General features: G+C 53.7%; 7 protein-coding genes across 7 annotated transcripts; 5 read left to right on the forward strand and 2 right to left on the reverse strand.

Annotated features, from left to right (window-relative positions):
• The first annotated feature begins 674 nt into the window (after positions 1–674).
• On the forward strand, positions 675–2,173 carry SWC5 (Swc5p). The gene is made up of 4 exons (XM_076642610.1): positions 675–774; positions 1,113–1,479; positions 1,604–1,886; positions 1,969–2,173. The coding sequence occupies exons 2-4, from the start codon at positions 1,142–1,144 to the stop codon at positions 2,149–2,151; spliced, it is 804 nt and encodes a 267-aa protein (XP_076491995.1). The 5' UTR covers positions 675–774; positions 1,113–1,141; the 3' UTR covers positions 2,152–2,173.
• BDY24DRAFT_356684 (CorA family magnesium transporter) lies at positions 2,174–4,883 on the forward strand (the record flags this gene model as incomplete). The annotated part of the gene is made up of 10 exons (XM_076637805.1): positions 2,174–2,718; positions 2,828–2,907; positions 3,063–3,251; positions 3,362–3,405; positions 3,511–3,573; positions 3,669–3,817; positions 3,909–4,063; positions 4,179–4,259; positions 4,353–4,415; positions 4,521–4,883. Exons 1-10 carry the CDS (start codon positions 2,355–2,357, stop codon positions 4,881–4,883), a joined length of 1,551 nt encoding a protein of 516 aa, XP_076491996.1. The 5' UTR covers positions 2,174–2,354.
• A 615-nt stretch (positions 4,884–5,498) lies between these two features.
• Positions 5,499–6,935, reverse strand: BDY24DRAFT_419418 (uncharacterized protein; the record flags this gene model as incomplete). Its single annotated transcript, XM_076643977.1, has 7 exons — positions 5,499–5,599; positions 5,706–5,878; positions 6,002–6,047; positions 6,189–6,259; positions 6,462–6,529; positions 6,639–6,752; positions 6,876–6,935. The coding sequence occupies 7 exons, from the start codon at positions 6,933–6,935 to the stop codon at positions 5,499–5,501; spliced, it is 633 nt and encodes a 210-aa protein (XP_076491997.1).
• A 600-nt stretch (positions 6,936–7,535) lies between these two features.
• Positions 7,536–10,417, forward strand: BDY24DRAFT_405248 (P-loop containing nucleoside triphosphate hydrolase protein). The gene is made up of 9 exons (XM_076642611.1): positions 7,536–7,931; positions 8,420–8,539; positions 8,656–9,236; positions 9,342–9,366; positions 9,478–9,587; positions 9,682–9,751; positions 9,870–9,893; positions 9,992–10,057; positions 10,214–10,417. Exons 1-9 carry the CDS (start codon positions 7,781–7,783, stop codon positions 10,267–10,269), a joined length of 1,203 nt encoding a protein of 400 aa, XP_076491998.1. The 5' UTR covers positions 7,536–7,780; the 3' UTR covers positions 10,270–10,417.
• Positions 10,418–10,492: 75 nt separating this feature from the next.
• Positions 10,493–11,742, reverse strand: BDY24DRAFT_405253 (tubby C-terminal-like domain-containing protein). The gene is made up of 4 exons (XM_076642612.1): positions 11,409–11,742; positions 11,120–11,245; positions 10,811–11,011; positions 10,493–10,695 (listed from the first exon to the last, which is right to left on the reverse strand). Exons 1-4 carry the CDS (start codon positions 11,629–11,631, stop codon positions 10,607–10,609), a joined length of 639 nt encoding a protein of 212 aa, XP_076491999.1. The 5' UTR covers positions 11,632–11,742; the 3' UTR covers positions 10,493–10,606.
• A 118-nt stretch (positions 11,743–11,860) lies between these two features.
• BDY24DRAFT_405259 (uncharacterized protein) lies at positions 11,861–14,873 on the forward strand. The gene is made up of 13 exons (XM_076642613.1): positions 11,861–12,370; positions 12,595–12,726; positions 12,784–13,034; positions 13,130–13,138; positions 13,213–13,231; positions 13,301–13,454; positions 13,534–13,744; positions 13,835–13,948; positions 14,015–14,196; positions 14,257–14,313; positions 14,379–14,465; positions 14,547–14,570; positions 14,646–14,873. The coding sequence occupies exons 1-13, from the start codon at positions 11,937–11,939 to the stop codon at positions 14,847–14,849; spliced, it is 1,878 nt and encodes a 625-aa protein (XP_076492000.1). The 5' UTR covers positions 11,861–11,936; the 3' UTR covers positions 14,850–14,873.
• Positions 14,874–15,191: 318 nt separating this feature from the next.
• On the forward strand, positions 15,192–18,876 carry BDY24DRAFT_405264 (glycosyl transferase family 90-domain-containing protein). Its single transcript, XM_076642614.1, has 12 exons — positions 15,192–15,303; positions 15,385–15,482; positions 15,568–16,385; positions 16,458–16,503; positions 16,571–16,877; positions 16,964–17,233; positions 17,309–17,629; positions 17,709–17,815; positions 17,890–18,054; positions 18,138–18,245; positions 18,325–18,393; positions 18,486–18,876. Exons 3-12 carry the CDS (start codon positions 15,613–15,615, stop codon positions 18,639–18,641), a joined length of 2,322 nt encoding a protein of 773 aa, XP_076492001.1. The 5' UTR covers positions 15,192–15,303; positions 15,385–15,482; positions 15,568–15,612; the 3' UTR covers positions 18,642–18,876.
• Positions 18,877–19,745: the final 869 nt, after the last annotated feature.

The following is a 19,745-nucleotide window of genomic DNA, read 5'->3' on the forward strand; positions in this document are numbered from 1 at the left end:
TGGGAAAGGGTGAGAAGGTGATTGCTTCGAGACGAGGAGACGTCCTACAAGAAGCGGGAGAATGGGCATGAGCTCTCGGATGAAAGAGAGAGAGAGAGATGAGGGAGGGAAACGTCGAGCTCACCTTCGATTCCCCCTCCTCCCTCTCGCAAAACAGCTTCGCGAGCTTATCCAACGACTTCACCTCAACTCGTCGGTACAAGAGTGGTGCGGTAGCCTCCAAAAACTCCATCAAGACGGCTCCTAGAGCTGCGAGAGTCGAAGGATCCGACTGTTCGAAGATGAGGAGGATGACCTCCCAGGGGAAGGATCTGAAGGAGAAGAAAGGGATCGTAAGGATTCAAGATAAATGTATTATTTAAGAGGAAATCATATGCATACCTTTCTTTGATTAATGGGCAAGACTTCGAGCATAGCGAGGAGGAGTGACGAGATGAAGGAAGGAGAGGAAAGGAAAGAAGAAGGTCAGCTCGCTCTCTCTCTCTCTCGAAGAGAGCCGTTTGTACTTACGAAATCGAGTGGTCTTGAGAGCTAAAGAACCACGCCAGGAGGTTTTGGTGTGACTCAGTAGGTCAGAGTTCGGTACGAGAGAGGAAAGAAAGGGAAAAACGAAGGGGAGAGGGGATGGACGTGAAAGGGAAGAAGAGGAGAGGTGAGCTCGAGGAGTTGGCTTCAAACCATCAGCATCGCCAGCCCTTCAAACTTCCTTCCTTTCTCTTTTCGACTCGGGTTCGCGCTCAGGACGACTCCTCCTCTGGTAGCAGACCATACATAGTGAGTCATCGTGGTCTCTATGGATCCTCTGGGGGTGAAGGGGGGAGTGAAGGAGGAGAAGGACCGTCGAGTCTGTTGAGCTCGGTGGAGAAGGGAGAAACAAGCTCTCTGCAGGTCTTCCGAGAGCTTTTTCTTCGCTCAGAAAGCTTCGGGAATGAACTTCCTACTTGTGATCTCCCTCGCAGTTGAGGATTTTTTGGATGGGGAGTTTGGAAGGATGCTGTTGGAGAGGATGGAAAACGATCTCGAACAGAACCCAAACACTCCTTTCTCGATGAGCTTTGCCTCCTCCCTTCTTTCCCTCAAGCTGACTCTTTTCTTCTCTTCCTCTCTACCAGACCTTCTCCCTTCACGTCCCTCGTTCAGCATGGCTCCTCCTCCTCCTCCTCTTCCAGCAACCCTCTTCTCAGCAGATCTCCCCTCGGAAGACGAAGCAGACGACGAAGACTTCACTCCTCCCTCTCCTACGTCCTCTACCACCTCCTCCAACGCTCCCTCCTCCAAAAAGAGACGAAAACTCTCTCACTCTCCACCACCAACGACATCGGAGGATGTAGTCCCAGAAGCGTTCAGCTATGCGGATCTGGTGGCTTCGGCAGAGCAGGTCGAGAAGGGGGATGAGCTCGGAGAGGAGGAGAAGAAGGCACGAGAGGTGAAGATGGTCAAGATTACGGTGGAGAGGAAGTTTGCTGGGGAGGTCGTTCTGTGAGTCCAACTCACATACTCTCGTGTACCTCTTTCGAAGGTGCTCCAAGCGAGGGGACCTCTGGCATAGCACCGAGAGGCGGCGAGCTGACGTATCTCTCTCTCTCTTTCCCTCCCTCCTCAGCGTCGAGCTCACCGTTCCTGAGACCTCTCCCGAAGCTCAGGCCTTCTTCGCCAGCTCCACCACCTTAAACCCAGCTACCATACCATCCAATCCTACCGTCCCAAGTCCATCTCCTAGCTCCCTCGCTTCTCTTCCCCTCTCAACAACCTCCTCAGCAACCACGTCCAACCCTTCAGCTCCGCCTCCTCCGCCAGCACGAGCACCACCTAGGAAGCGACGAACCTCAGCCCTGGAAACAGCCTCAGCAGCACCCAAACTCAAAAAGATGACGACGATGGAAAAGGTGATTTCTCTGCGTCTCCCTCGTTTCGCGTCGTCGCTTTCGCAACGCGTCTCTCTGACTCTCTCCCTCTTGATTTGTACAGTCCGCCCTCGACTGGAAAGCCGCGTCCTCGCAATTGGACGAAGCCGAACGAGACGAGCTGGACCGGAATCGAAGGAAGGGAGGAGCAGGGTTCTTGGAGAAGATGGATTTCCTCGGGAGGGTCGGGGAGAGGACGGAGGGAGGCGGAGCAGGGTCGTCTGCTGGAAGGAGGGGAGGGACTTGAAACAATCATGAATCTCGGTAAACATTCTACTTCCGAGAGGACCAGGAAAAAGTTCTTTTTTTCCGAGGCCGCTCGATGATGAGCTTTCGAAGGAGCGACGTCAAGCTCTCTCTCCTTCCAACGACGACCTTGTCTCTTTCTCCTTCTCCCTTCCGCCCTTCTTCCTCCCCCTTCTCTTCTGTACCCTTCACCAAGTGCTGGTGATGGTCCCCTCCTCCCTTCTACTACCACGGTCTTCGATACTCCTTTTTCCTCACTTCCTTTCCCTCTCAAAATCCACCTCCTCCTTCCCTTCCTCACGGCGCCCACCCCGACCACCTCCCTCCTGCCATCGTCCCTTCAGCACGACCTCTCCCTTCTCTTTCCCGAACCCCTTACTACCGCCTATATCTTCGAGTCCAGCGAGTATACGTTCAAAGGAAGTCCAACAACGCCGTCGGAAGACGGACGAACCAGCTCCTCCGTACTGGCCTCCAAAGATCGCGGAAGCGAGAGCAGAGTACGAGTCGGTCATTGAGAAGTGGGCGTTTCCAGGGACGAGGAAGGATGCGAATCTGGAACTGAGATGTAAGTAGGTTGATATGGTTTGGTACGGAGGAGACATGAAGGGAGGGACGAAGAGGAGGACCGCGAGAGCTGACCTTTGAAATCGCTGCTTGGGACGGCTCTTTTGTAGGCACCATCTTTGATCAAAAAGGAGAAGTCAGTCAGAGGACTTATAGAAAGGCTCATTTGTGTGCTGAGAACGGGTTGGATGTGAGTACAAGATCGGGAGAGAGAGAGGAGGGAGAGAAGGAGGGAAGAAGGAAGGAGAGAGACAAGCTCACCATCCCCCTTTCCTCCCTCTTCTTCCTCCTCCCACTGCCTCTCAACCCTCGCACCACCCCCATCACCCACTCTCCCTTTCTCAGCCCCGAGATCTTCGTCGCGTAGACTCCACAACGCCCAACCTGGTCCCAACCATCCTCGTTCGGAAACACACCATCCTCGCGACCGTCCTGCACATTCGATGTCTCGTCAAGGCAGATCAGGTCATTATCTTCGATACAGTGGGAACAAAGGATTCGAAGCTGCAGAGCGGGTTTATTGCCCATTTGACGGTGAGTAACAAAGGGCAGAGAGAGCTGCGAGGGGAGGAAAGGGAGGGTGAGCTCGAGCTCGAACACGAGGAGCTAACTTCTTCGCGTCGCCTGCGTTTGTGTTTGGGCAGACGAATCTGAGGTTGAGGAACAGTGAGGTGCCTTATGAGTTCAGGTGTGTCTTGACTCCTCTTCCCTTTTGATTCCTCTCGAGAAGGAGGAGCGAAACGAATCGACCGAAAGCTCACCTTGTCTCCTCCCTCCCTCTTCGTTCCTTCAGAGCTCTGGAATCCGTTCTCGTCTCCGTCTGTGGTGCTCTGGAAGCTGAGATGACTTATACTCGGTATGCTTCCACCCTCTCTCAGTCATCTCTCGCTCCGATCGAAGATCCGAGACGACGAACCTGATCGTCGCGTCCTTTCGATTCGTTCTCTCAAGCAAAATTGTCAACGACCTCCTCGCTGAACTCGAAGACAACATCACTCGGGAGAAGCTCCGTTCTCTCCTGCATCACTCAAGGAGACTCACAGGGTTCAACAACCGAGCGACGGGTGTGATGGAGTGTATTGAGGAGGTTTTGGAGAACGGTTCGTTCTTTCGTCTCTTCGCGTCTTGCTTTCTGATAACCTCCAGCAAGCTGAGCTGATCTTCCTCTCGCTTGTTCTTGCGTTCATTCAGACGAAGACATGGTAGCCATGTATCTCGCTGATCAACGGACTCGACCTCTCGGAACCGCTCAGAGGGAGGAGAAGGATCACGGCGAGATTGAGATCTTGCTCGAGAGTGTGCAGAGGCAGGTCGAGGAGATTGTGAATGAGGTGGAAACTACTGTGGTGAGTCCTCTATCACGTATACTTTTCTTCGGGATATCACCCATCTGGAGAGGAACGAACGAGGGACGGCGGAGCTGATCTCGACGCGATTTGGTCTTTCTCTCTCGCTCTACAGACGAACGTCCAGTCGACCCAGGAGATTGTGGAGCTCATTCTCGATGCGAACCGGAATAAACTGCTGGGACTGGATCTTCAGGTGAGTGCTCGAGCTTCTTTTCATGCTTTTCCGTCGTGGAGACGCGTCGAAGCCCAGCTCGAAACTGAGGCGTCTCCTTTCTCTCGCTGCTAGGTCTCCATCGCGACGCTAGGAGTTGGATCCTCAGCCCTTGTTGCTGGTCTCTTCGGAATGAATGTAAGTCGCTCTCGCGCATCTTCCTACTTCTGCCTCTCCTCCTTTGTTCCGTCACCCGACAAACTCACCCTCTCCCCTTCCCTCCCTTCTCTCTTCTCCCTCCAGTTACAAACCCACTACGAATCCGACCCCTTCGCCTGGTACTTCATCTCCCTCTTCGCCATCTCCTTCGCCTACCTCCTCACCTACCTAGGCTTCCGTCGCCTCCGCTCCGTCATGAAGATCGGCCTCGGAAACTCTGCCAAAATCGCTGAAACCGAGTTCAGATGGCTCGATCGCATCTCGGGAGGGAGCCCGGTGCATTCGACGTCGCCGCATAATGGGGGGAGTGGGGCGTTGGGAGGAGGTGGAGGAGGGACGGGGATGTTGGGGTTGGGAGGAGGCGGGTTGGGTGGGAATGGGAAGGGAGGGAAGGGAGGAGGAGGGAGAGGAGCGAAGGGAGGGAAGTGGAAGGGAGTGGGGATGTAGAGAGTGAGAGGGAGAGATTCGTTTGTTGGTGATGATGTTCTTGTTGTAGTCTTTGACTCTATCCTTCGCGTTATCTGCGTTGCTCTTCTGTTTTTCCCTCCCCTTTCTTTTCTGTTGACGAGCGCTTTGGTTCCTTGGTTCGAGTCAGATGTTATTTAGACAATCTTTGAATGACCAACCCCCTTTTCCCGACATCTCCACGTCAGGTTGCCCGTGTTTGAGTCTTGAGAGAGGGAGAGAAGGGGAGCAAGAGGAGAGCCGACGCGTCGTTCGTTCTTCTTTGACCGCCGAGGCGGAGAGAGGAAGAAGTTGGGACGACAGGTATGTATCCGAGGTGGTTTAATCATCGAGATCAATATGGAGACAGTACTACTCGACGAGGCCAGCGAGCGAGGAGGGGATGGGAAACACACGCCAGACGGAAGCGAAAGCGAAAGCGAAAACGGGACAAAAGAAGAGGGCATGAAGGGATCCGATCCGAAGGAGATACATGGGAGGGAACATTGAGGAGACAACAACAAGCAGAAGAGTAAGTATGTAGTGGAAAATAGGGTGTCTGGGGGTGAAAAAAGGCCAATGAGCAAGCAAAGAAAAAGAAGACGAAGGAGATACCGGCTACGCAAGACCCCACCTTCCTCGTATATAAGCCCACCACTCCGCTATCTCAGGATGTTGTATCGAGAAGTTCTCCAACTCCTCCGTTCGTGTCGGATCGACTTCCCATCCGCGAAAAACAAGAAACAAGATCAGCTCGACGCGTCCTCGTCCCGCCTCCCGTCCCTCTTTACCTTTCCCTTCAGCTCCAACAGAGGGTCAACTCACTATAATCCGCATAATTCACAATCAACCAACACACCTCCTCCGCTCTCGCACCTTCTCGTCTCAGCGTCGCTCGAAGGTATTCGGTGACGGAGAGGAAGAGGATCCCACGGAGTTCGAGGAGTGTGGAGGGTCGATTGGGGTCTGAGGAGAAGAAGAGGTCTCTAGGACCGTATCTGGGTGGGTGGGTAGGTAGGTGAATGAGTGGGAGATTGAGGGTGAGAGGGAGGGAGCAGAGGATAAGCGAGCCGTCAGGGCTGTCAAAACGAAGGATGAAAGACGAAATGTGACAGACTCACTCTCCAGCAGCAAAGACGTCTATCCGTATCATCTCGTTGGATTGAGCTTCGAAGTGAAAACGCAGAGGAACGAAAAAGTCCAAGTCCAAGTCAGCTTCGTTTGAGGTTTCACGAACGACGCGTCTCGATTCCGTTCCAACCTCCTCCAAGCACCAATCTCCTCCTAACTCCACACAGGCTCACTCACTAGTATACCAAACACAATGGTACCCTACAGCGCTCTGCATCTGCAGTTGAACGATCCCATCTGGTTGCTCGCTGAAGAGATCAGATCCATCCGTCGAAACGAAGAAGGGGAAAGCAAAGCGGAGAAACTCGCGTCAGTTGAGTTTCAGCAGTCACGAGCTATCCGAGTCCAGCCTGCGTCTGGAGATCCACGTGCTACTCCTCCTCTATCCTCGAAAGCGAGAGACGAGCGGCGAGAACGAAGGGAGGAGGAACAGAAGAGACAGTGACTCACTCGGTCGCCTGTTGAATCGCCTTCTTGAGATGCTTGATCTTCACTCCCAGAGTGCAGAGGAGGATCTGCTCCCATCACAAGATAAAACGATATCACACGTCGTCAGGGGAGGCAAAGCGAGCTGCGAGACGAGACGAAGGATTCGCAGGGAAAGGAAAGAGAGCGAGCTCAACTCACGAGAGGAGATTCCAAGGGTTCTGTAGCAGATTCGAACCCAAGCAGAGCGGGAAGGAGAGGACCAGCAAAGGCGTGGGGGATCCCAAAGACGGTGCCTTCGTTGTCGCGGTAGTTCTGGAGAAGATGAAGCGACGCGCAGGAAAGGTGTGAGCTTGTGCGAGAAGAGACGAACGAGCTCAAACCCGGCTGTGCCCGAGCGTGAGCTTCTGAGGAGGAAGGAAGGTAGAGAGAGCTCACAAAGAGAGCAGCAGAAAAGACGGAAGCTGCTTCAAGTTCGAGGCGGTAGTCAGGAGGCATTCAGAGGCGAGGAGAGGAGGAGGGAGGAGGTTGAGCTCGAATCGGAGGCTGGAAAAGTTGACGCTGGTGGTTTGAAGAGAAAGAGGCAGCCCGACGAGAAAGAGAGTCTGGTGACACCGGTTCTTTAGTCTGCCGAAGCAGGAGATGAGATGAATCGCTTGGTTTGTTTGAGGGCGAGGAGGGAGGGAGGAGGACGAACGAGGCAGAGCGAAGAGCGGTGAAGAGGACGAAGCGAGGCGTGCTAGAGCTTCGTTAGCTCGTGCGTGCGAGACGCAAGAGAGCTGAGTGTTATGCTGCATCTTGAGAAGAGAGAGAAAGAGAACGTGAGGAGTAGAAGTGGCTAGGAGAGGAGCAGGTGCGGTGACGTTCGAAGGAGGACCCCTGAGCGACGAGCGGGCGAAAGAGAACCCTCCTTGGGAAGATTTTTCATTCCAAGTCAGCTTCGAAGCTGGGGAGGGGATCTGGGATGTTGCTGAGTGGTAGTAGAAATGTGAAGAAGGGAAAGGTGCTCGTGTATGGGGAAGGAAGGACGAGGTTGAGCTTTCAGGGATGTTCGTCGTCGTCAAGGTCCTTCAGCTCCGGTTTGCTTTGCTTTTTTCTCTTCTTTTTCGCCTACTTAGGTCAAAGTGAGCTCGTATATATACTCATGCTCGAGCGTCCTTGAACCCAAAAAAAGCCTCCGTCTTCCAGCCCATCTCCTTCTCACCCTCCTCTCCTCCTCTTCTCTCCTCCAACACCCACGATCAACCCAACCCTCTCCCTTCTCTCTCCTCCATCAACCTTCCACCCACCACCTACCCACCACCCTCTCTCTCTCTTCCACTCATCTATAGCCCCTCCCATCCATGTCCCCCGTCGCAGTCTCTGTCCGCCCTAGCGGAGGCGACGTCCACTCGTACTACATCTCAAAGATCGAGAAATCCGAGCTCTCCATAAACAGGAAGACTCAGAATCTCAGGAGGTTGGAGGCTCAGAGGAACGCTTTGAACGCTAGAGGTAAGTGTCTTCCTTTTGTATCTATACTTTCTTGGAGGAGAGGGGAGAGAGCAGGGAGAGGAGGGAAGGAGAGGCAGGAAGGGAGGATGAGCTCTGATGGAGAGCTCGCTCCCTTCTTCTCCGTCTTTCAAAAAAGAAGTCAGAGTGGACTGAAAGAGAGAGGACTATAGGCACTTTCGGAACGCGCCGGAGCGACGGGCAGAGAGGATCATGCTCGGTGGGAGACGGATCGATGGGAAGAAGGAGGTGGAAGCGTGGAGGTCGACGTCGAGCTCGACCGTTCCTTCTTTCTGCCAGAAGGAGCCTTCTTTCCTCTCAAAACATTACTTCAGCGTAGTCACATATACCCTAAAGCTCCTCTGAAGCTCGAGGAAGCCTCCTAGCAGCTCGGTGGGAGTCGAGAAGGGAGGCATCGCACCTTCGTCAGCGAGCGAGGAGAGGGAGAAGGAGAACGACGAGCTGACCTTTCTTTCCCTTTCCAACTACAGTCCGTCTACTGAGAGAGGAGCTTCAACTGCTACAGGAGCCTGGAAGCTACGTTGGAGAGGTTGTCAAGGTTATGGGGAAGGACAAGGTGCTCGTAAAGGTCCAGCCTGAAGGGAAATACGGTCAGTCTCCTTCCCTTCCCTTCCTCCCATCTTGCTTCCGTTCCTCTTCTCTCTCTCGAGACGCAGAGCTCTCCCATGCTCACCATCGTCTTCTCTACTATCTCTCTCCCACCCAGTCGTCGACTTTGACCCAGACATCGACGTCAACCTCCTCACTCCCAACCTCCGCGTCGCTCTCCGTTCCGACTCGTACAAACTCCACAAGATCCTCCCCAACAAGATCGATCCTCTCGTCTCGCTCATGATGGTCGAGAAGGTACCTGACTCCACCTACGAGATGGTCGGAGGACTCGACAAGCAGATCAAGGAGGTTAAGGAGGTCATCGAACTCCCCATCAAACACCCAGAACTCTTCGACGCTCTCGGAATCGCTCAGCCCAAGGGAGTCCTCCTCTACGGACCTCCTGGAACGGGAAAGACGCTGTTGGCCAGGGCCGTCGCTCATCACACGGACTGTCGATTCATTCGAGTCAGTGGGTCGGAACTGGTGCAGAAGTACATCGGAGAGGGAAGCAGGATGGTCAGGGAGTTGTTCGTGATGGCGAGGGAGCACGCTCCTAGTATCATCTTCATGGATGAGATCGACAGTATCGGTAGCTCGAGGAACGAGGGTGGAGGGGGTGACTCGGAGGTGCAGAGGACGATGTTGGAGTTGTTGAACCAGTTGGATGGGTTCGAGCCAACGAAGAACATCAAGGTAAGTTGAGCTCGAGATCTCCTTCCTTCCCTTCCTCCATCCCTCTCGTCCCGTTCTAGCTCGAGCTGATACAGCTTCTCTCTTTCCTGCTTTGTCTCTTCTCAGGTCATTATGGCCACCAACCGAATAGGTTCGTTCTCCCCCTTTTTCCCTCAGCCCTCCTCTTCTGCTCGACTCTCTGTCGTTCGAACGTGAGCTCACCCTCCCTTCCCTTCCTCTCGTCCACTTTGCCCGCGAATAGATATCCTCGACTCCGCCCTCCTCCGACCTGGACGAATCGACAGGAAGATCGAGTTCCCTCCTCCCGGTCCTGAAGCTCGAGTCTCCATCTTGCGAATTCATTCGAGGAAAGTGAGCCTGCCTATCGTTTCCTTTCCCTCTCTCTCGTCTCGTCGACAACGAAATCGCCCGAGAGCTGACCTTGAACCCTCTGTTACGTTTCTAGATGTCCCTCCAACGAGGAATCAACTTCCGAGCCCTCGCCGAGAAGATGGGTAACTGTTCGGGTGCTGAAGGTGAGTTTGGGCCTTTGACTCGCTTCCTTCTTCTTCTCGAGTGTTGTCCTCCGCTTCGTCCGACGGAAAGAAGTGTGCTGACTCTTCCTTCCTCTTCCCTCGAATCGGTTTTAATCAGTCCGAGGAATCTGCACCGAAGCTGGTTCGTTCTTTCTCCGTCTTCCTCGTCGTTCTCTCGTCGCACGCGTTGTTCGATCGACTCGAAGCTGACTTCTCACCTTCCCATTCTCGCTCCGACAGGAATGTACGCCCTTCGAGAACGACGAATTCACGTTGGAGGAGAGGACTTCGAGATGGCCATCGCTAGTTCGTTTCCTTCCCTCTTTCTTCTCCTTCGTCTTCACCCTCTCCCCTTTCTTCCCCTCTTCCTTCTATCCCCTTCTCCGTCTCCGCCCCCACCCGTCTCCTTTGGCTCCGCGTAACTGACCGTTCCCTTATCTTCTCTCTCTTTCTTTCCAACAGAGGTCCTCAAGAAGAACTCGGAGAGCAACACTTCGGTCGGAAAGCTTTTCTCGTAGTCTGCTTCGGTTTCGTAGGGTCTCGGCCGTTACTTAGTTGGGACTGGACGATGGATGAGAGCATGTCGTTGTCTTTCAGTAGCTTAACTTCCGTTCGAAAGGTTCTACAGGTCTGCCCTTTCTTGAGAGAACGAGCGACCGAAGGAAGGAGTTCGCCCGTAGAAGCGTATCTTGAGATTGCAGGAGGCAAGGCTTCAATTCTGAGAGTCAGGAAGTGGAGCATCGAAGAGTTCTCGTACCTTTTTGGGAGTCTTCCTCGGGTTCGGGGAGCGAACAGAATCGCTGACCTCGACGTGCTTGTTGGTCGTCTTTCTTCGATCGCTGCAGTACAGTACATCTAATGTTGCTCGTTGAACGCCTCGTCGAAAGCTATACAAAAGGAAGCAATGAGAGAGATGTCTACTCCTGCTGGGATGGTGACTTGGTCTGGGAGAAAAAGGTGAAGGAAAGGTCGAAGATCAAAACGCGTCGTTCGTGGGTTTCTCCTTTCTCTTCCCCTTGCCCCCTCAGCAACAAAACGAGAAGGAGCTGAAGGACTCACAAGTCTGAGCTCCCAGTAACTCTCTCATCACCGACTTCCCGACGTTCTCTGTCTTCCGGGTAATCGTAGCGACGGGACGTTCGTTTCCTTTTTCTCCCATCCGGATCTCAGCGGATCCTCCGAACATGTCCCCCTTGAGAGAGAGAGTCACAAGGGAGTTGTCGGAGGTGTTGGTGAAATTACCGATCATTTTGGATCCCCCTGGCAAAAAAGGCGAACAGGGGAGGAAGGAACGCGTGAGTTAGCGAGAGAATTAAACGGACGGGACGCCTCGATTCAAGGGAGAGACGGATGTGACAACAGACTCACAAGCCCACTTTGCCGTCATGGTGAAGAGATTCTTTCCTTCAGGAGAGGTAGCGTGAATGTCTGCGAGAAATCCGTTCGACTTGTTCTCGAGCTTGAAGAGGACGCGTCCAGAGCTGTCCTTGATCTCTATTGAAACGAAGGGGGAGGAAGAGAGAAGGAGTGATTAGTACGTTCGAACTTTTGACCCAGTTATCTTCTTCGAAGTACAGCACTCTCGAGGAAGAAGAGGGTGCGCCATGGAGGGGCGACGGAGCCTGATCTTTCCCTTCGTGCAAGGTGACTCACTCACCCTTCTTGTTCCTCAAAATCGAGCGAGCAGATCCACTACACAGAAGAGCAACCGTCCCATGGCTATCCTTGATCTCGAAGTCGTCTCCAGACCAGCTCGAGAGCTTCTCCCTCAGGATCAAGACTGTTTCCACAGGCATGCAGAAGGACAGGTCGACTCCGAGAGGCGGGTCGAAAGGTCGAAGAGGACCGGAGGGTTGAAGGGTGGTTGAGAAGATGCCCATGAGGGTTGATCTTGGTCTAGATGGGAGCTGATACCGGAGTGTATGGGAGGGAGTGCGGTGGGCTGATGGGCAGTCTAGAGAGAAAGGGAAGAGATGGAGAGATGGTCGTCGTTGAAGGGGAGCTTTCGGGCTGAGAAGCGACAACTTTGAACAGGAATCCGCAGCGAAAAACTCGTCATCATGCCGAGCTAGAAGTGTTTCAGAGTTCAGCTGCTCTTGCTGTATTTCTTTTCTCTTTCTTTGGTGGTCCGTAACCTGGACGGCTCGATTCTTTCGCTCCTCGGCGTCGATGCGAGCTCGTTCGCATGGACGCACCTTTCGCTTCTTCCCTCCAAACCATGTCCTCCCTCCTCGAGAAGAACACTCTTCCAGCACCCACCGCTCCTCGCCCACTTGCCTCCGATAGAGCATCTCACTTTCGTCATCATTCCCTCTTCATCGGTGTAGGATCGATCTCGTTGATCCTTCTGTTCCTCACCTCAACCCTGTCCCTCTTTCCAACGTTCCTCCCAACCTTATTCTTTTCGCTCTACTCCTCCTCCCTTCTCTCCGAAGACGGATCACTACCTGCCGTTGCCTGGAAAGCTTGCGAAGGGCTCTCGGAGCGGTACTCGTGCGCCAGATACGACGTTCCGATGGACTACAGCGGAAAGGAGGAGGGGAACGTTTCGTTAGCTATGATTCGGTACTCGGCAGACGAGAAGAACAAGAAGAGACTGGGGAGCTTGTTTCTGAATCCGTGAGTCTACTTTTCTTCTGAATCTTGCTTCTCGGACAAAGGAGGATCAGCTCCACGGAAGAGGGAGGAGATGGGAAAGGAAGGGGAGGGAGGGAGGTGAGCTCGTCGCTCGTTCGGCCAGCGCCGTCTCTCAGCTGCCGTCCTCCAATTTACTACCACACCTCGAAGAGCCCTATCGGAAACTCTATCTGACCGCCTTCCTCCATTGTTTTTGAACTATATAGCGGAGGCCCTGGAGGATCAGGCGTCACTTTCGTCGAACTCGCCGGACCGTCGCTCTCGACTCTCGCTGGAGGCTCGTACGACATCATTAGCTGGGATCCTCGAGGAGTTGGGAAGACTGAGCCAGCTTTCAGGTACGCTGACTTCTGCTCTGAGCTCAGGCCGCAAGCTGAACCCCTTCGCTCCTTCAGATGCTTCCCCAACGCTCCTCCCCTCCCTTTCAACATTTCAGCCTACCCCGACGCTCTCGACAAGTTTGAAATTCAGATGCGACAACTCGTACCTTACTCGAAGCTTCAGAACATGGCCTGCGAGAAGATTACGGGCGATGGGATCGGAAGGTTTCTGGGAACGGAGAGCGTTGCGAGAGATTTGGAGAGGATGAGTCGAGCTGTTTGGAGGAAGTCGGACGTGGAGAAGGGCGTGAACTTTTGGGGATTCAGTGAGTTGAAGTTTGCTCTGAAGCTCTGCAGCGGCTGGACGGTTACGATGCTGACCTCCCTCGTTTCGACGACGCGTCCTCTCGTTTCCCTCTAGGTTACGGAAGTGAGCTCTCTCTTCCGAGTCTTTGTCTTTGAACTCTCTTCCAGCTAACTTTCTGGTCGTTGGATCGTTTCTAGCCGCTCTTGGGGCTTACCTGTGCGTTGCTGTTTTCGTTCGCGTCGAGCTCGTTGTCCAAACTCATCACGTCGCTTTGGTCTTCTTCAGCACTGGAATCTTCCCTGAACGCATCGGCCGAGTGATCATCGATGGAGTCATAGATCCTCAGCTTTGGGCCAGTGCTTCACAAGCGAACGTGCTCAACAACGTCTTTCAGGATACCGACAAGGGAGTCGAGGGCTTCGTTGAGGCTTGCGTTGAGGTGAAGCTTCAGTTCTCTCCCACAGATCTCCATGTCGATCCCCCATTCCTCACCTCTTCTTCCACAACTCTTCCTGCAGGTCGGTCCATCCCGCTGCGCTCTCGCAACGGATCCTCCTCAATCCAAAGAAGATCTCCTTCAGACCCTCGCCGACCTCATCGACAAGCTGTACCTCTCTCCCATCCTCGTCCCCGATCTTCCGCTTCCAGGAGTCGTCTCCTCTCCACTGCTCGTCTCAGTTCTCTTCTTGGGTATGTACACTCCAAGGACCTGGCCTCGACTCGCAACCCGTGAGTCTGATCATCCTCGAGACTTTTTCGAAACCTGTTTCGACAAATCTGACGCGTCGTCCTTTCCTTCGTTTCTCTTCGTTGATACAGTTTTGAAGGACGCTCTGGATGGGAACGGAAAACCAATCCTTCAAGTGGCTCAGACGCTGCTTCCTCCTCCCAGAGACCCGACTGCAGCAGCTTCCTCGCTGTTCGCTGGAAACGGTTCGTCGCGTCTCGACTCTTCTCCCTCCCGATTCATCGCTGACGCGCATCCATTGATTCTCTTAGGAGTTTGGTGTAACGATGCGATCAGAACAACTCTCAAACCCAATGCTACGGACGAGGAGCTCGCTGATTCCTACACCGACGACGTTCGATTCCGTCTTTCAAAAGTTTCGCGCTGGTTTGGATGGCTCGGCCTTTGGAACACCTGCGATGGCTTCACTGTTGAAGAAGCTGGATTTGGAAGAGTTAGTGCAATGCATACCTTGTGTTCAACCTAGACTAAGCTGACTCGCCTCGTCTCTCAGTTCATGGGGTCGTTCAATCAAACGCTGTCGAACTCGATCCTCCTCGTCGGAAACACCGTGCGTCTCTCAACCTCACTCCCTGCTCGAACAAGGCTGATCGCATCCTCTCTATTCTCCTCAAGGCCGATCCCGTCACGAGCGTCAAGAACGCCTACCTCTTCAGCTCAATTCAGCCTCAGTCGAGAGTGATTCAACAGGACTCGTTTGGCGTTCGTCTTGCTCTCCCCCCTTCTCTCCTCTCGATTTTGCAACACTGACTGACCCCAATCTTGTTCTATGTTTAATTAAAGCACTGTTCCCTAGCTTCTGCTTCTGTACGTAGTCAAATTGGAACGACGAAGGTTCTTGGACGCGTCGAGCTGACCTCTCTGCCTCGTCCCTTCTCTCAGCTCTGCACCGTCAAGCACATCCAAACCTACCTCCTCAAAGGAGACCTCCCCAACGAGAACGTCTTCTGTAAGGTTGACGAGGTTCTCTTCCCTGAAGCAGGAGTCTCGTCCTTCATCAACGACCACGACGAGGAGGCGACGCGAGTTTTGCAGGCAGCGAGGGAAGTTGGAGAGGCGTTGAGGTCTTTCCATGTTTCTTTCTGATACGCGATTGAATCTCATCGACTCTTACTATCTGCTGGATGAGGGCCTCGTTCTCGTCTGTCCGAATCGAAAGCAAACGAGGAAAGAGAGAGAGGCGCGTCGAGGGATGGTCGTCTGTGCTTCGCTCGTCTTCACCGCCTGGTCTTCGATGCAAAATTCCCGTAGAACGGAACCAGTAGGCCTCTCAAGTGGTAATCTAATCTCCCGAGCACTTTTTGTAATCCGAGCGAAAGGGAAGAAAGAGGTGGCGGAGCGAGAGTGATCGAATCGAGGTTCCACCAAGTTCCACCTCCCCTTGCCTCCCTCCCGAAACAGTCCTCCCTCCCCTAAACCATCTCTCACCCTCCCGCCATGAAGTTGAACTGTTCAGAATTCAAAGCTGCTTTGGCTCTTAACTCCAACCTCCATCATCGACCTTCTTGACACGTCCCAAAAAACAGAAGGATTTCGCCAGGTGAGAACAAAGAGCTCGTCTTCCTCTCCTTCCTTCTTTCTCTCAAGCTCACCTCTCTCTCCTTCCCTTCCCTCCTCTCAGACCGACTCTTCCGGTTCCTCAGACATCAACACTCCGAGCAGCTTTCGTCATCTGCTATACCTCATCCTCGTTCCCTCTAGCGCTCTCTTTCTTAAGAGGTTCGCTCTACATAGTCTTCCTCTTCCTTCAGCTCTCCTCCTTTGCTCGAGCTGACCTTCTTCTTCCTCCTCCTCCTCCCTTCAGCTCCCCCTCGAACCTCCTACCTTCTCTTCCCCTCCTCTACTCACCATGACCCCCACTACCATCACCTCCGCCTTCCCTCGTCGAGCTTCAACGGTCACTCCAGCATCCTCCTCGAATCCCTCAGCTCCCTCTCCAGCCATCATCTCTCCTACTCCTCGCTCGTTCCGTGACAAGTGGCTCAATGACAAGAGGTACAAGGAGAACAGGTCCCCAGATCTCAACAACGGAAACGGATTCGAGGATTCCCTTCTCGTCCCTCTACCTCTTCGTCGGTCAACAGCAGTTCCTCAAACTCGCAAGACATCCGTCCCTGGCGACGCGACTCCTGCTTCCTCCCCCTCAACGCCTCCCATCGCTACCGCTCTCGTCTCCCTCATCCCGTCGAAACGGAAGATCTTCTCTCGGTCAAAATTCACCTCGGTTCTCTCTCTCCTCTGCCTCCTCGCGATCTTACGAGTCGTCGTCCAAACCTTCTCGCCCTCCTCCGTCCTCAAACCCTCCCTCTCAGCCTCCAACTTCCTCGCCCCCATCTACCTCGTTCCCTCCGTCATTTCTCGACCCTTTGGATCCTCCGCTTTCTCCTCGTCACCTCCTTCCCCACCGAAACACCACGTCGTCAACGGTCTCTTGGAGGTCAACCTCGACGTTCCCGCGATGCAGCACCCGATCTACCAGCTCATCGAGGACGCGAAGGTCGCTTGGGAGGAGAAGAACGAGAGGCAGTCGAAGACTTTGGAGCAGGCTGTGAAGGAGTACAAGAGGAGGAACAACGGCATGAACCCTCCGAAGGGATTCGACCATTGGTGGAAATTCGTGCAGTTCGTCCTTTCTTCGTCTTCCTTTGCTTCTCAACTTCGACGCTGACCTTTCCTGCCCTCTTTTTCTTCCAGGATCAACAACGTTGGTCTTCCCGACGAGTACGACCGAATCAACATCGTTCGTCCCTCCGCTTTGCTCTTCTTGAGCTCCATCGTTGACGTCTCCGCTCCTCTCCCTCTGCCAGGACCTCGCTCCCTTCCGAGCCTTCTCTCCCTCCTTCCTTCGATCTCGGATCTCCAAGACGCAAGAGCACGAGGATACCTTCACTCTCTCCGTCCAGTCAGGTCACGTCTCTACCAACCACATCACCTACGACTCGGAGAAGATCGGCGGATCGGACGACCGTCGAAACGGACAAGTCGAGTTGATCAAGAGCGTCGCCAAATGGATTCCCGACTTCGATGCCGTCTACAGCATTCACGACTCGCCGACGAGATTCATCAGTGACATGCATCGAGAGGAGTTGATCGAGTTGGCTGAGGACGGAGAGTGTGAGTTCTCGTTTCTTCGTCGTCGCTCGTTGCGAACGAAACCTGTCGCTCATTCCTCGTTTTCCTCGTTTTTTTTCTTTTTCCAGACTACGATCCTTCGGTCGAGATGGATACCTCGAGGCACGGATGGGAAGCTGCTTGCCCTCCTCGTTCTCCTATCCGAGCTCAACCTCCTCTTCCCGCTCCCACCGCCAAATCGTTCATCGTCTCTCACGTCGCTACCATGGACATCTGCCAGCATCCCTCGGTCCTCGGTCTTCACGGAACTACCGCTGGAGTTTACCCTTACACCCAAGGAGACCTCATGCCCATCTTCTCCCTCTCGAAAACAAAATTCCACGCCGACATCCTTGGAAGTGAGTCGACTCGACTCCCTTTGTTTTCGTCTCGTCGTCTCTCAATGCTGACTCTCGCTTCTTCGTTTTCTTCAGTCCCCGTCGAACAGTGGGGAGAGGATCTCCCGGGAGACGAGGTCGACTGGGAGTCCAAGACGGATCGACGACTCCTCTGGCGAGGACGAAACACTGGAGGATACTTCTCGACCGAAACCCCGTGGAGGGATTCTCACCGAGCTCGATTGGCCAAGATGGTCGGATTCGAGATGGAGGACGAGGTCAAGGTCCTTCCTAGCCCTGGGAATGTCGCTGGAGTCATCGAGAACGGAGAGACGTTGGGAAACTTGACGAGGGAGGAGAGGATGGGGAGGTTGAACGAGCTGATGTTCGATATCGGACTCGCCTACGAACCTATTCGTGAGTTTCTTCTTCCTTGGTCATTCCGAACTCTGTGTCGACGTGTTCTGACTCCTGCTTTGGTTCTTCTCTCGAACAGAATGCCACTCGGACGACGGAACCTGCGCCGACATCGAACGCGAGCTCACCTTCCGAAAGGTACTGACCTTCGACCAAGAGACCAACTACAAGTACATTCTCGATGTCGTGAGTCCTTCTCGTTTCGTTCACTACCCTCCGACGTTGATCGATCGCTGACCTCGAGCTCCTTTCTCCCTCAGGACGGAAACGCGTGGTCGGCTCGATTCAAACGACTTCTCACCACCGGTTCCCTCGTCCTCAAGTCCACCATCTACCCCGAGTGGTGGAACGATAGGATTCAGCCTTGGCTCCACTACGTTCCTGTCAAAGTCGACTACTCGGACGTCTACGATATCATGGCTTTCGTGAGCTCTTCTTCTTTCATGTTTCTCCGTTCCGAACGACGCGCTGACCTGCTCCTATTTTTCTCTTTGCCTTTTTCTTTCAGTTCCGAGGTGACGACGAGGATGGTCTCGCTGGAGAGAACGAGCTCGCTAAGATGATCGCCAAGAACGGGAACGAGTGGTCGTCGAAGAACTGGAGGAAGGAGGACATGGTTCGTCCTTTCTCTCTCTTCCTTTTCGTCTTCGCCCTCACGCCTCCCATATTGACGCTTCTCCGCTTCTTGACTTCAGACTGCCTACATGTTCCGACTCTACCTCGAATGGGCTCGACTCGTCTCTCCCAAGCGTGGTCTCATGGACGTGAGTCTCCTCCTTCTCTCTTTCGCTCTCCCTCTGGCTCTCTCGCACCTCGCTGACTCGTCTCTCTCTCCGCCTCATCTTTTCCTCCACAGTTCGAGTTCACCGCCGAGCCCGTCTTCATTCCCGTCGGTGCTGGACCCAACCACCGATCTCCTCGAACTCACGCCCATCTCTCTGCCCTGGACAAGCTCAGAGTCGTTCGACCTGTCCTTCCCGAGGACGAGGCGCCGGAGGAATCCTCTGAGTAGCAGTCTTATTCCTTTCTTTCGTTCTCTCTTGCTTAGTTCTCGTTTGCTTCATCTCTTCGTGTCCCTCTTCGCTGGCTTTGTTTCGGTTTTCTCTTGCTTTCGCTTTCCTTGCTCCCTTGCATGCTCTTGTCTCGATAATCTCTGTTCAGCTACGCCCCTTTCCTTGTTCTCCTTACTTTGCCCCTGGCTATACTCTTACCTGCTTTCTACTTTTCACTGGCTGAATAGACCGATGCTCTCAAATTGAAGTCAGAGAAGAAAACGAGAGTTGAAAGGAGCGGGAAGCAACGTGTCGCTCTTCTTCCTCGGCCAAAGGCATTCTATGGACGTGAAACGTTAACGGTTCATTATCATCGACCCGGAACCTCTATAATGTGGAGATGGTCAACAGCCTGTGAAGAAGCAAGGGAAGAAAGGAGAGAAAGTCAGCCCAACTTTCGATTCGAGTTTGAACGTTGTTCGCCTTCTTCCCCTCCTCCCGTCAGACCTAGGATCAGAATAAGAGCTCACAGAAGACGGCTGTCTCTCCTCGGTAGCCTTTGAAGGTAAGAGAAGAGAGGAAGAGGCGATACGAGGTCAGCTTTCTGCGTCAAACACGTCGAATAGTTTGAGCGTCGACGCGATAAGACTCACAGTAGGGGATGGTACAATCAGCAATGTTGCATGGAAGTCCTTGAGCCTCAGCCCTGGAGCACCTGGAAATGGGAGGGAAGCGCGTGTTCGGCTCATGGAGGGTCGAGAGAGAAGGCAAGGGGAAGAGATTCAACACGACATCGAGGGAGACTCACTGGATCGCAGAGGCGGAAGAGGCGAAAAAAGCGACGAGGAAGAGAGCGGGGACCTTGAAGTTCATCTTTGGGACGAGTTGAGATTGAGGAAGGAAGGGAGGGCGAGATGGTGGTGGTGGGAAGAAAGAACGAGCCTCGACCCTTTGAACCCTTTCGAGTCGCCTTGGCATCGAGTTCCATACGATCTCTGATCATGCGGTTGCTATCATCGTTCGGAGAAGAACGACGAACACAGGGGGAAAGTGCAAAGAAGAAAGACGGAGAACGGAGAGACGCGTCTCGGGCAGGGGCAAGGCATTCTCATCTCCTGGTATCT

The sequence above is a fragment of the Mrakia frigida genome (assembly GCF_051309035.1).
Source record: "Mrakia frigida strain ATCC 22029 unplaced genomic scaffold BDY24scaffold_65, whole genome shotgun sequence".
NCBI lineage: Eukaryota > Fungi > Basidiomycota > Tremellomycetes > Cystofilobasidiales > Mrakiaceae > Mrakia > Mrakia frigida.